An 11,317-nucleotide genomic window follows, 5' to 3' on the forward strand; every position below is an offset into this window, starting at 1 on the left:
ATACTGATAAATTGTATAGTACTTGGTCTAAATTAAAAACACATGCTCATTAAAATAGAATATTATGAAAGTAAAAACGTGATAGACTGGAAGAAAATATTCACAATACGCATATCTGACAAATAACTCAAATCCAGCACATATACAGATACAAACTATTTTTAAATTTTTTTTTTTAATTTTAAAAATAGAATAAGGGCCAGGGATATAGCTCAGTGGCTCAGTGGCCTGTGTAGCAAGCACAAGGTCCTGAGTTTGATTCCCAGTACCAAAAAAAAAAAAACCTAGCCTGCAGGGTGTATGGCGCACACCCTTAATCCCTAGCATTTGGGACCTGAGGCAGGAGGATTGCCACAAGTTCCAGTTCAAGGCCAGCCTGAACTACATAGTGAAACGGTGTTTCAAAACAAAGGGCTGGGGGGGCTGGGGATTTAGCTCAGCAGCACAGCGCCTGTCTGGCAAGTGCAAGGTTGTGAGTTCGATTCCCAGTACCAGAGAAAAACCAAAAAAAAAAAAAAAAGGGGGGCTGGGGATATGGCTCAGTGGCACAGTTCCTGCCTGGCAAGCACAAGGTCCTGAGTTCAATTCCTGGTACCACAAAAAAAAAAGAGAGACAGAGAGACAGAAAAAGAATCTAAACTAGGCACAATCCTAAACTACATAGTGAGACTGAGTCTGGGGAAAGAAAAGAATAATTTAATAATATAAATCTCATCTACAAATAATCTAACATATTCACAAAACCTGTATGGAGCGCCTGTACCTTTTTTTTTCTTGTCTTTTTGAGACGGGGTCTTGCTATGCAGTTCAGGCTGGCCTTGAGCACACTTTGTAGCCCAGGCTGGTCTCAAACTCACAACGATTCTCCTGCCTCAGCCTCCTGAGTGCTGGGATTACAGGCATGCACCACCATGCCCAGCGACTGTACCATTTTTTGAAAGACATTAAACAGGAGGAATAATTTTTGTGGATAGTAAGACAATATTATGAAGATGTCAGCTTTCTTTAAATCAATTTTTTTTTTTTTTTTTTGGTCCTTTTGAGACAGGGCTTCACTATGCAGTTCAGGCTGGCTTTGAACTCACTTTGTAGCCAATTCTGGCCTTAAACTCATCATGATCCTCCTGCCTCAGCCTCCCACATGCTGGGATTATAGGTGTGTGCCACCATGCCCAGCAAAATCAATCTTTAGATTCAATGTCACTCCAACTAAAGTCTCAAAAGTTCTTTAATATATGCTTTGTATGTATATTTCAATAAATAATCTTCATTTTTTAAAATTAAGAAATTCTATTTATTTAAAGACACCATAGGAGAGGAGAAAAGACAAACTACAAATTGAGATAAAATCATTGCAACACATATAACAACAAAGGATTCGGATTCAGAATATATAAAAAACATGTTCAAGACGATAAAGAAAATCTCCAAAAAAACTGATAGGAATATGGGTGACAACATGAACAGAAACTTCACAGAAAAGGAAACACAGAGAGTCAATGCACATATGAAAACACATGTAGGTGTATTTGTAATAACAATAATTCAAATTGAGATGACAATGAGCCAGGTGTGGTGTGAATACCTATACTCTGGGAGGCTGAGGCAGGAAGATCACAAGTTGGAGCTCAGCCTGGGCAACTTAGTGATTTAGCGAGACCCTGTCTCAAAATAAAAAAGGCCTGGTGATAGAGCTCAGGGAGAAGGCCCTGGGTCTAATCCCTAGTACTGAAAGAAGAAGAAGAAGAGGAGGAGGAAGAAGGAGGAGGAAGAGGAGAAGTCTGATGTCACAAAATGTTGAGGACATAAATCAGAAGGAACTCATATGATACTGAGATGGGAGTAGAAAACAATTTATCATATTTTGCAAGTGCAAACCTGAGTACACTATAACACAATTCTACTCTGAGGTTTAGACCCTGAAGAAATTCTGGCAAATGTGCCCTGAAGTTGTATACGAGACTGTTCATGGTGGTATTCCTCATAATAATTGTTTTGGCTCATGTCTAGATGTCCCCCCAAAGCCTCATGCAGTCATGAGGGGGTGGGATTTTCAGAGGTGGCTGAATCTAGAGTGTGTGATACTCTAGAGTGTGTGATACTGCGATCAAGGGTGTGTGATTAGTAAATCCACTGATTTACTAACTGGTTGGTTTGGCATAGTTCTGGTTAGGATTAGGGTGTGAGTGCTACACTCTAGGGCGGGTAGCCTGCATACAGTATAAGGGACAGGAAAAGGCTTGGCTTTTTCCCTTATTGCTTTTGCTATCTTGTGGGAGCCATGAACTATTTCTCCTCTGCAGTGTCCCTCTGCCTTGCCACCCTGCCTGGGAGCCAGCTGAGTTAGGACTGAAACCTCTATAGCCTGTGAGCTAAATAAGCCTTTCCTCCTTTCACTTTGGGTGCTGGGTATTTTGTCTCAGCAACAAGAAAAGTAACAAATAACAAAGAAAGAAAACTACCCAAATACCTATCAGCAGAAAGGAATTTACAGATTATAATAATAATAATATATAATAATGGAATGAACAGATTATATTTGCAACACAAAAGTGAAAAGCAATGTTGAGTGAAAATACAAGTTATATAAAATTTTGTATAACATGACGTCCTTGCTTTAAACCTCAGAAATAAAAATAAGACATATTTAATAAGTAAGGCACATTTTACACTAAAACAATTTTTTTCTGGTGCTAACGATTGAACTCAGGGTCACTCTACTATGGAGCTACATCCTTAGCTCTTTTTATATTTTATTTTGAGACAACGTCTCAATAAACTGCTTTAAACTTGCCTGCCTCAGCCTCCCAGTTAGCTGGGATTAGAGATGTGCACCACCACACCTAGTGTGTGAAAGCAATTGCTAAGGGTTGGTGATCGAGTGCTTGACTAGCATGTGCGAAGATCTGGGTTTGATCGCAGCATTAGAAAAAAAAAAAGATAAATTAGTAATAAGATTCGAGATATGGATCACTTCTGATGGGAAGGCAAGGGAGTAAGAGAAAAGGAGACCATATGAGCAAAGATAAAGATATTGATTATAGTCTAGGTCTTGAGATGGGTGGATAATTGGGCATAATTCAGGCATAATATGGATATTGGGCATAATTCAGGCTGGCCTCAAACTCCCTATGTAACCCAGGCTGACCTCAAACTTGGAGCAATCCTCCTCCCTCAGCCTCCCAAGTATTGGGATTACAGGCATGCTCCAGGCCCAGCTCTCATTGTTAATATCATGTAAAAAAGACAGGGAAAAATACAACAAAGTATTAACAGCTCTGGCAAACTGGAAAGCCCAGGCCCCATTTAAGGACATCTGAATTTTAAAAAGCGTAAGCATCACCGTGGCCAAAGAAAATAAATTTTGGAGCTTGATTTGGCTCACGAACAGTCGGCCCGCAGCCCCCGGTTTAGTCTAATGATGCTGGGGCTCGGTCTCGGGACCCTGTGGAGTAGCATAGCAAGAGAGAAAAACAATGCCAAACAGAAAGCCGAAGGAATTAAGGGGAAGACTTAGCAGAGGAGATGAAGAAAGAGTGGAAGTGGAGCAGGAGGCAAATAGGACAGAAAAAAGGGAAAGAAGAGAACAGATAATGCTGGGCTGCATGGAGAAACAAGTGTAAGAGAAATGAAAACAAAACATAATTCAGAGCTGGGCATGGTGGCACACGCCTGTAATCCCAGCACTTGGGAGGCTGAGGCAGGAGGATCGTCACAAGGTCAAACTTGGCCTGGGCAACATAGTGAGATCCTGTCTCAAAAAAAACAAAAACTAAAACAAAAAAACCCACCAAAACCACAATTTATTTTGTATGCCAGCCTCTGGGCCGGGAGTCTTTTTGTTTTTTTGTTTTGTTTTGTTTTGTTTTTCGAGACAGGATCTCACTATGTAGTTCAGGCTAGCCTTGACCTTGCTATGTACCCCAGGCTTAAACTTGAGGCAAGCCTATTGCCTCAGCCTACTGAGTGCTGAGATTATAGGCATATGTCAATACGCCCAGTTCGGACCAGGAATCTTAACATCTTTTTCTCTTTTCTTTGAGACAAGTTCTCACTATATTGTCTAGGCTCCCCTCAAATTCCTAGGCTCCCATGATCTTTCTACTTCAGCCTTCAAAGTAGCTGGAACTAATTGGCTATACATTTTTAAAAATCTAATTGAAAAAAAAAAATCTAATTGCAATCTTAAAAGATAATTTTTTTGCAGGGGAGGGGATGCATATCGTAATCCCAGCACTTGGAGGCTGAACCAGAAGGATCACTGCGAGTTCTAGGCCAGCCTGGGCTACACAGTAAATTCAAGATCAGCCTGAACTACACAGTAAAAACAAAACAAAAAAGCTTTAGAGCCAGGTATGGTGGTAAACCCCCGTAATCCCAGCATACAGGAGGCTGAGGCAAGAAGATCAGGTGAGCACAGGAGTTTGAGACCAGCCTGGGCAACGTAGCAAGATCTCATCTCAAGAAACCAAATAAAGGACCCATGGTCTTATTATTCTGATTTTCAGAGAGATAAACTGCTAAGCTGGTAAATAAATGTTCTAGATGTCAGTCTGACTCAAAAATCCTTTTTAAAAAAATTTTTTTTTCTTTTCTCAGTACTAGAAATTGAACTTAGGGCCTTCATATTAACCTACATCCATAACCCTTTTTTATATTTTATTTTGAGACAGGGTCTCACTAAGGGTCTAGTGAGACCCTGCACCACTTGTGATCCTTCTGCACCACCATGCCCTGCTCAAAATCCTGTTCTTTCTACTCTGTCCCCTTAAAGTGTGTGTGTGTGTCTGTGTACGCATATGCATGTGTGCGCATGTGTGTGTGTGTGTTGGTCGGGGAGGGACACACACACAGATTTAGATGGAGAAAAGCAGGTGGGATAAGAGTGTGTTCTTGCTGCTTCCTGACAGCCCCTTTCTCCTGGCCTCGCTCCCAGTAATGAGGCTGTGCTTGGGCTTTCCGGGCCCAGGCTGAGCTGCAGGGGAGTCAACCTGCAGTTGCTGGGGTGAATCCCACATAGGCAGGGACTTCAGCACACCCGGCGCTGTCAGCCGAGCCCACGTTCGCAGGTCCTGGTTTGAGACACCGCACATCCCCGCCCTGGGCCCGCGCTGGAAGCCGGGCAGCCTCTCTGTCCTTGCTCAGTCAATGCTGCCATAGTGCTCTTGTTAAAGAACTGGCGGTTCTTTCAGAGAACGGAGATTCATCCCAGCAAGTGCAACTCCGCGTGGGGGAACTTGGGGCCCACAGACAGACGTGGTTCTCAGTGAGGGGAACAGGGGCTTTTTTTAAGGAGAGAGGAACAGAGACCACCCACAGCACAGAGACACAGACACAGAAAGGAAGGAACAGAGAGTCTTAGAGTCAGAGACAGGGACAGGGACAGGGACAGGGACAGAGATTCAGTCAGGGACAGAGCACACAGACCAGGGAAGCAGAGGGTGGGCAGAGGGCAAAAATGGAGTCAGGGTGACACTGGGCAGGGACCCAAAAGCTGGCAGGACGGGAGAGGCACAGGGCAGCGGCAGGCCAGGCGGGCGTGGAGGAGAGGCCGCGGCCCGTGTGGGACCTGTCTGTCATACCAGGCGGGAGGGCTGGCCGCCCTGCTGCTGTGGTCCCAGGAGGGTGTTCAGCTCCTCTTGGCTCTGCAGTGAGCAGGCTCCCTCGGGGCCTGGGCATCCCGATGACTGCAGCCTCCTGAAACACACATGGCCACCACTACCCTCTGTAGCCTGTGGCCAGTGATGGGCACCAGGAGGAACCCGCCTCGGCCCAGCCCTGCTGGGTGCCCCCCACCCGGCCCAGCCTTTCCTGTTGCCTGGGCACAGCCTAGACTCAAACTGGCCTCCCTTTGGGGCTCTGCGGCAACAGAGGGCAGAGTTGGTTGTAGGCAAGGCTGACCCCTGCTGGCCAAAGTGGGTACTGCTCCCGGGAAGACCTGGCCCTGTTGCACGAGAGGAAAGGCTGGCTGGATTTTCGCTCTGCCTGGTTTGCAGTCTTTCTTCTGCCCTTACTCAGCTAAGCAGCGAATTAAGGGTTCTTTTCCTCTCAACCCAAGGCACAGAACTGATGTCTGATCCTGAAAGGTGGGTGACACGAAGCCCTTAAGAAGCAGGTGGCACCATGCATAGGGTACTAGGGCATTCCTGCTGCTCATAGGTGGGTGCCATGAGCTTGTAGGCGTTACTTCTTGCCGGAGTTCCCACCCAAGCCAGTTGTGGAACAAGGTGCAGGGTCCTCTCCCCCCACTCAGCCCAGCGGGCATGCCCAGCAGCCAGAGGACATCGCTGCACTCACCAGACCTAAGGGGACTTGTCCTCGGGCACCATCATCAAAGCAGAGCAACAGTGCCCTTCCACGGCCAGCGGGCCCCTGCAAGGACTGCTCAGACTGAGCTCTGCACAAGGGCCCCTGCACCTTCTCTTTCTGACTTCCTCTGTCTTTGGGGAAGTGGTCAGGGATTTTCCAGGGCAGGGGGAAGAAATGGGCCAAAGCGTATGCACAACTCTGAAAGCGAATTGCAGCCCCCCATGGCAGCACGGCACCCCGTTAGCCTGAGACCTCTTGGATGGCCTCAGCCTGGAAGCAGCAGGTGGGAGGAATCGGACCGGGGCACATCCGGTGATCCACCCTGAGCCCATCCCACCCATGAAACGTCCTAAAGTTCTCTGGTCTGTTTTCTCTTCTCTAAAATGAGGAGGATGGGTCATACGGTCTCTGAGTTCCCTCCACCTCTGACACGGTTCTATGGTTCTAACGCACCCAGAACAGGAGGTGGAGCAATAGGGGCTAAGTGTCAGCCAGGTGTGGTAGCTCAAGCCTGTAATCCCTGCACTCTGGAAACCGAGGCAGGAGGATCCCAATTTCAAGCTCAGTGTGGGTAACAGCCTGACCTTGTTTCAAAATAAAAAATAAAAAAGCCTGGTGATATAAAAAATCCTGGATTCAATTCCCAGTAATGCAAAAAAAAAAAAAAAAAAAAGTCCTGTAACTTATCCCAGCTTTACATTCCCACTCCCACAATCTGCTCTTGACATCAGGTAAAAAGAGAGAGCTAGGGGCACTGGGGACAGCCACGTTTTTGAAGGCAGGGTCCAGGCCGGGGATATAGCTCAGCAGCACTGTGCCTGCCTGGCAAGCTTGAGGTTGCGAGTTCGATTCCTGCTACCACTACCATCACCAACAAAAATACACTAGGTGCTTGGAAGGCAGGGTCCCTCCTCCCCAAGGCTTATAATAGTGTGGGTTCTAATTCTCCAGGGGAAGAGCTGAGCAGATGACGCACACCTGTGATCCCAGCATTTGGGAGGCTGAGGCTGGAGGATCAGTATGAGTTAGAGGTCAGCCTGAGCTACAGGGTAAATTCAAGGACAGCCTGAACTACATAGCAAGACTTTGTCTCAAAAAACCAGGGGTTGAAGGGAAGGGAGGAGAATGGGGGAAAGAATTAAGTTATATCATGTACAGGTACAAATTCCCTATGATGAATGCAATCATTATGTATACCTAAAATATACTAATAAACCTAATTTTTAAAAAGAGGAAAAAACCCACCAAAAACCCAAAAACAATTCTCCAGGGGAAGGACTAGAAGCCCAAGTCTCCTCAATCCCTGTCATTGTTTGTGACAAGGTCTTGATGTGTAGTCCAGGCTAGCCTTGAATTCCATATATAGCCTAGACTGGCCTGAAAATCAAGATCTTCTTGCCTCAGCCTCCTGAGTGCTGAGATTATAGGGAGATCTCTAGGGAGACCACTGTGAGGACACTGTAATATTCTTCTCAACAACTTATTCCAGGGTCCCGGCATGGGAGGAGAGAAGAACAGGAGATCCCTGGGGCTTACCTGCTCAGTGGGTCCTGGAACTCCCGGCCAGGCCCCCAGCTATGTCTTTTGAAGGGGTCATGGGTGTGGCTGTGGGCACGGAAAGCCCCAGCCCTTCGAAGAGGTACAGCATGGAAGCTATTCCCCTTTTCCTGATTTTCCTCCCTCTCCTCTTCCTCCTCCTCGTCCTCTTCCTCCTCTTCCTCCAGCTGTTTTGTAGATTCGATAGCTGACAGGCAGCGGCGAGTGCGGCTCTGGGGCTCCGGGGCTCCGCCTTCCAGGAACAGCTGTGGGGCGGCTCCGTTCATGGGCAGTACCCGCGGGCCAGCCTGGATTGGGAAGAGAAGGCCAGCAGAGTTCTTAGAACCTTGGAACGGGAAGCGGGTCACAATCAGCCAGGCCGCAGAGCACTGCTCGTGTTGTTACTGGGCCCAGGCCTGGGAACGGCTGGCTCAGGGTCCCACGGTGAGCTGCCCACAGAGTCAGGTCTAGAGCTTGGATTTCCTGCCTCCCAGTCCAGTGTTCCTTCTGGTACATAAAGAGATCTTCATGCTTTGGCAGAAAGCCGAGCAAAGAGAAGCACACACTGTTCCTACTGGGTGCAGTGGTGCATGCCTGTAGTCCAAGCTACTGAGGCAGGAGGATCACATGAGCTCACAAGATAGATAATAGGGGGCTGGGGATGTAGCTCAGTGGCATAAGTGCTTGCCTGGCAAGCCTGAGGTCATGAGTTCGATTCCCGATACCAAAAAAAAAAAAAAAAAGATAAATAGGAAGCACGCAGATCTCTGTGATCAACATACAGAGGCTTGGGCCGGGGATGTAGCTCAGCAGCTTAAGCACTTGCCTGGCAAGCCTGAGGTCATGAGTTCGATTCCCAGTACCAAAACAAACAAACAAACAAACAAACAAAAGAACCTTAGAGAGGCTGCACAACAACAAAACAAAACAAAAAGAAGGGGCTGGGGATTTAGCTCAGCGGCACAGCGCTTTCCTGGCAAGAGCGAGGTCGTGAGTTCGATTCCCGGTACCGGAAAAAAACAAAACAAACAAACAAAAAAGGATACCCTTCCTGTCCTCGAGGAATTTACATTCTAGTGGAAAGGTGAGTGAAGGCGTGTGCGTGCGCACATTCATGCACAAGCATTCATGCATGTATCGTGTGTGTGTACACAACCTAGCGCGTAAGTGACACATGACTAAATAACTTGCTAGAGCATGCCAAACGCCACAAGAGAAACTTCATGCAGGGGGTTTGGGCAATCAGAGGCACGCGGGCACTGTAGCAATGGGGAGATCCAGAGACCGAAGGAAACAGCCTTGGAGTCGCGCCCTGAGGGCTGAGCAGTGAGTGGAGGGAGAGGAGGCAGGAGGCTAAGGAGGAGGGGAACAGGTCCGAGGGAGGAAGGGCCGTGCTCTCTCCCTCTGAGCCCCGCTGGAGGAGTAGGGGCCACCCTGACGTCACACGGCACGGGAGCAGAGAGAAGATTCAAAGCTCACCAAGCTCCGCTCCAGCCCTCTCTCCCAAAGGGTGTTTTTCTGGGTTTGTTTTGTTTTGTTTTTGGTGGTCCTGAGGATTGAATCCGAGGCCTTCACACCGAGCCACCTCCCCAGCTCTTTTTTTTTTTTTTTTTTTTTCCTTTTCTTTGCTTAGTACGTGTTTGCGGTACGGAATGTTTACGTTTCTTGTGTGGAGCCGGCACATGTATCTAACACATCCTAATTCCTTTTCTTTCATCCTTTATTCTCCTGCCTTCCCGCCCTCCATCTCTTGATCCCTTTCCCTGCTGAGAGTAATCTCCCTACTTCTGTTGTCTATTTTCTGTTTTGCTCTTTATTTTTACTCTGGGATTCTCATGTAAGAGAAATCATGCAGTATTTAAGCTTGTGTGTCTTATTTATTTCACTTGACATTAGAGTCTGGTCAGGCATGGTGGCACACACTTGTAATCCCACCACTCAGGAGGCTGAGGCAGGAGGATCGCTGCAAGTTCAAGGCCAGCCTAGAATACATAGTGAGTTCAAGGCCACCCTACACTACAAATTGTGACCCTTCTCAAAAACCAAAACCAAAACCAAAACCATTACAGTCTCAAGGTGCATCCATTTTCCTACAAATTACTCAAGTTTTATCTTTTTCATGTCAGAGTAGAACTCTATTCATTCATCTGTTGATAGACATATAGAATACTTCCAAGATTTAGCCATTATGAATTGTGCTGAGATAGACATGGGTATGCGTGGATCACTATAATATGATATCTAATTCTTTCAGGAAGATACTTAATGGGGCCCAGTACTTTTTTCATTTTTTATTTTGAGACAGGGTCTTTCCAAGTCACTAAATTGTCCAGACTAGGCTCAAACCTGCAGTCCTCCTGCCTCAGCCTCCCAGAGTGCTGGGAATAAAGGCTCGTGCCACTATGTCTGCCTTCAGGTGCTACCCTTAAATTTGAAAACAAGCCTCACTCCAGAAAGAAGTACCCAGTTCCAGGACACCAAGGTGGTGGAGGGACAAGAAGAGAAGTAACAAGTACCTCATACCTCTGGGTCCACCACTCCCAGGCCTGCTGGAAGGAGCCTCTCAGGCTCCATTTCTCCCGGGATCTCCTTGGCTACTAAGACATCCAAGTGCCCGCTGAGCCAGGAGCTGCTGAGCAGGGCCTCACCTCCCAGGCTTTGGGGTGCCAGGCCTTCTCCAGGTTGTCCAAACCGCCCCAGGGAAGCCCTGCTGCCAGAAGGGGTTCCTCGAATCTGCTTCCTTCCCTGCTGCAGCTGTCCCCACCCCACGCCCTGGAGGAGTGAGGAGAAAGCCCTGTGGCGGGGGACTTTTCCTCTTCCCCACAGGAAAGGAAGGAAGCTAGTGCTACGCCCCTTCAGGTGGCATTTCCGGAGACCAGGGAGACTGGCCCCGGCCCTGTGGCCATCCATGTCCTTCCTGTCTGGGAGCAGGCAAGAGGAGCCCCATTGGCAGCCCCCAGAGGAGACCTTGGCTTTCTTGTCTACAGGTGCTCCAGGTGTGCTGCTGACTGGAGGGACGGATTGCAGGGGGCAGGAAGGAACCTGAGAGCCAGCGCATGGCTCCAAAGCTGAGGCTGGGGGGGAAAAAAGAGTGGGCAAAAAGCACTAGGAGGCTGCGTGTGGTGACGCACCCCTGTAATTCCAGCTATGCTGGAGGCTGAGGCAGGAGGATTGCACGTTAGAGGCAGCCTGGGGCTACCTAGTAAATTCAAACCTAGCCTGGACTATATAGTGAGATCTTATCTCAAATAAATAAATAAAAATTACCTCTGAGGTCCCTGGGGCTCAAGCTCTGGGGCTCAATCTCTAGTACAATAGAAACACAGAGCCTCGTGGTGGCGCTCGCCTATAATCCCAGCACTTGGGAGGCTGAGGCAGGAGGATGGTTGGGAGTTCAAGGCCAGCCTGAGCTACAAAGTGAGTTCAAGGCCAGCCTGAACTGCATAGTGAAACCCTGTCTCAAAAAGACAAA

At 47.7% G+C, this 11,317-nt stretch overlaps 1 protein-coding gene across 2 annotated transcripts in view; it reads right to left on the reverse strand.

Annotated features, from left to right (window-relative positions):
* The window catches only part of Arhgef2 (Rho/Rac guanine nucleotide exchange factor (GEF) 2), a gene marked incomplete at its 5' end in the record, with an annotated part of 43,880 nt that extends 35,866 nt beyond the window's left edge, over nt 1-8,014 (reverse strand). For both annotated transcript variants that reach the window (XM_013508267.1, XM_013508266.1), the window contains 2 exon segments: nt 5,583-5,697; nt 7,846-8,014. In XM_013508267.1, coding sequence (XP_013363721.1) covers nt 5,583-5,697; nt 7,846-8,014 — 284 coding nt within the window.
* Between the last annotated feature and the right edge of the window lie 3,303 nt (nt 8,015-11,317).

The sequence above is a fragment of the Chinchilla lanigera genome, unplaced genomic scaffold (genome assembly GCF_000276665.1).
Source record: "Chinchilla lanigera isolate Chin_1 unplaced genomic scaffold, ChiLan1.0 scaffold00144, whole genome shotgun sequence".
Lineage (NCBI taxonomy): Eukaryota > Metazoa > Chordata > Mammalia > Rodentia > Chinchillidae > Chinchilla > Chinchilla lanigera.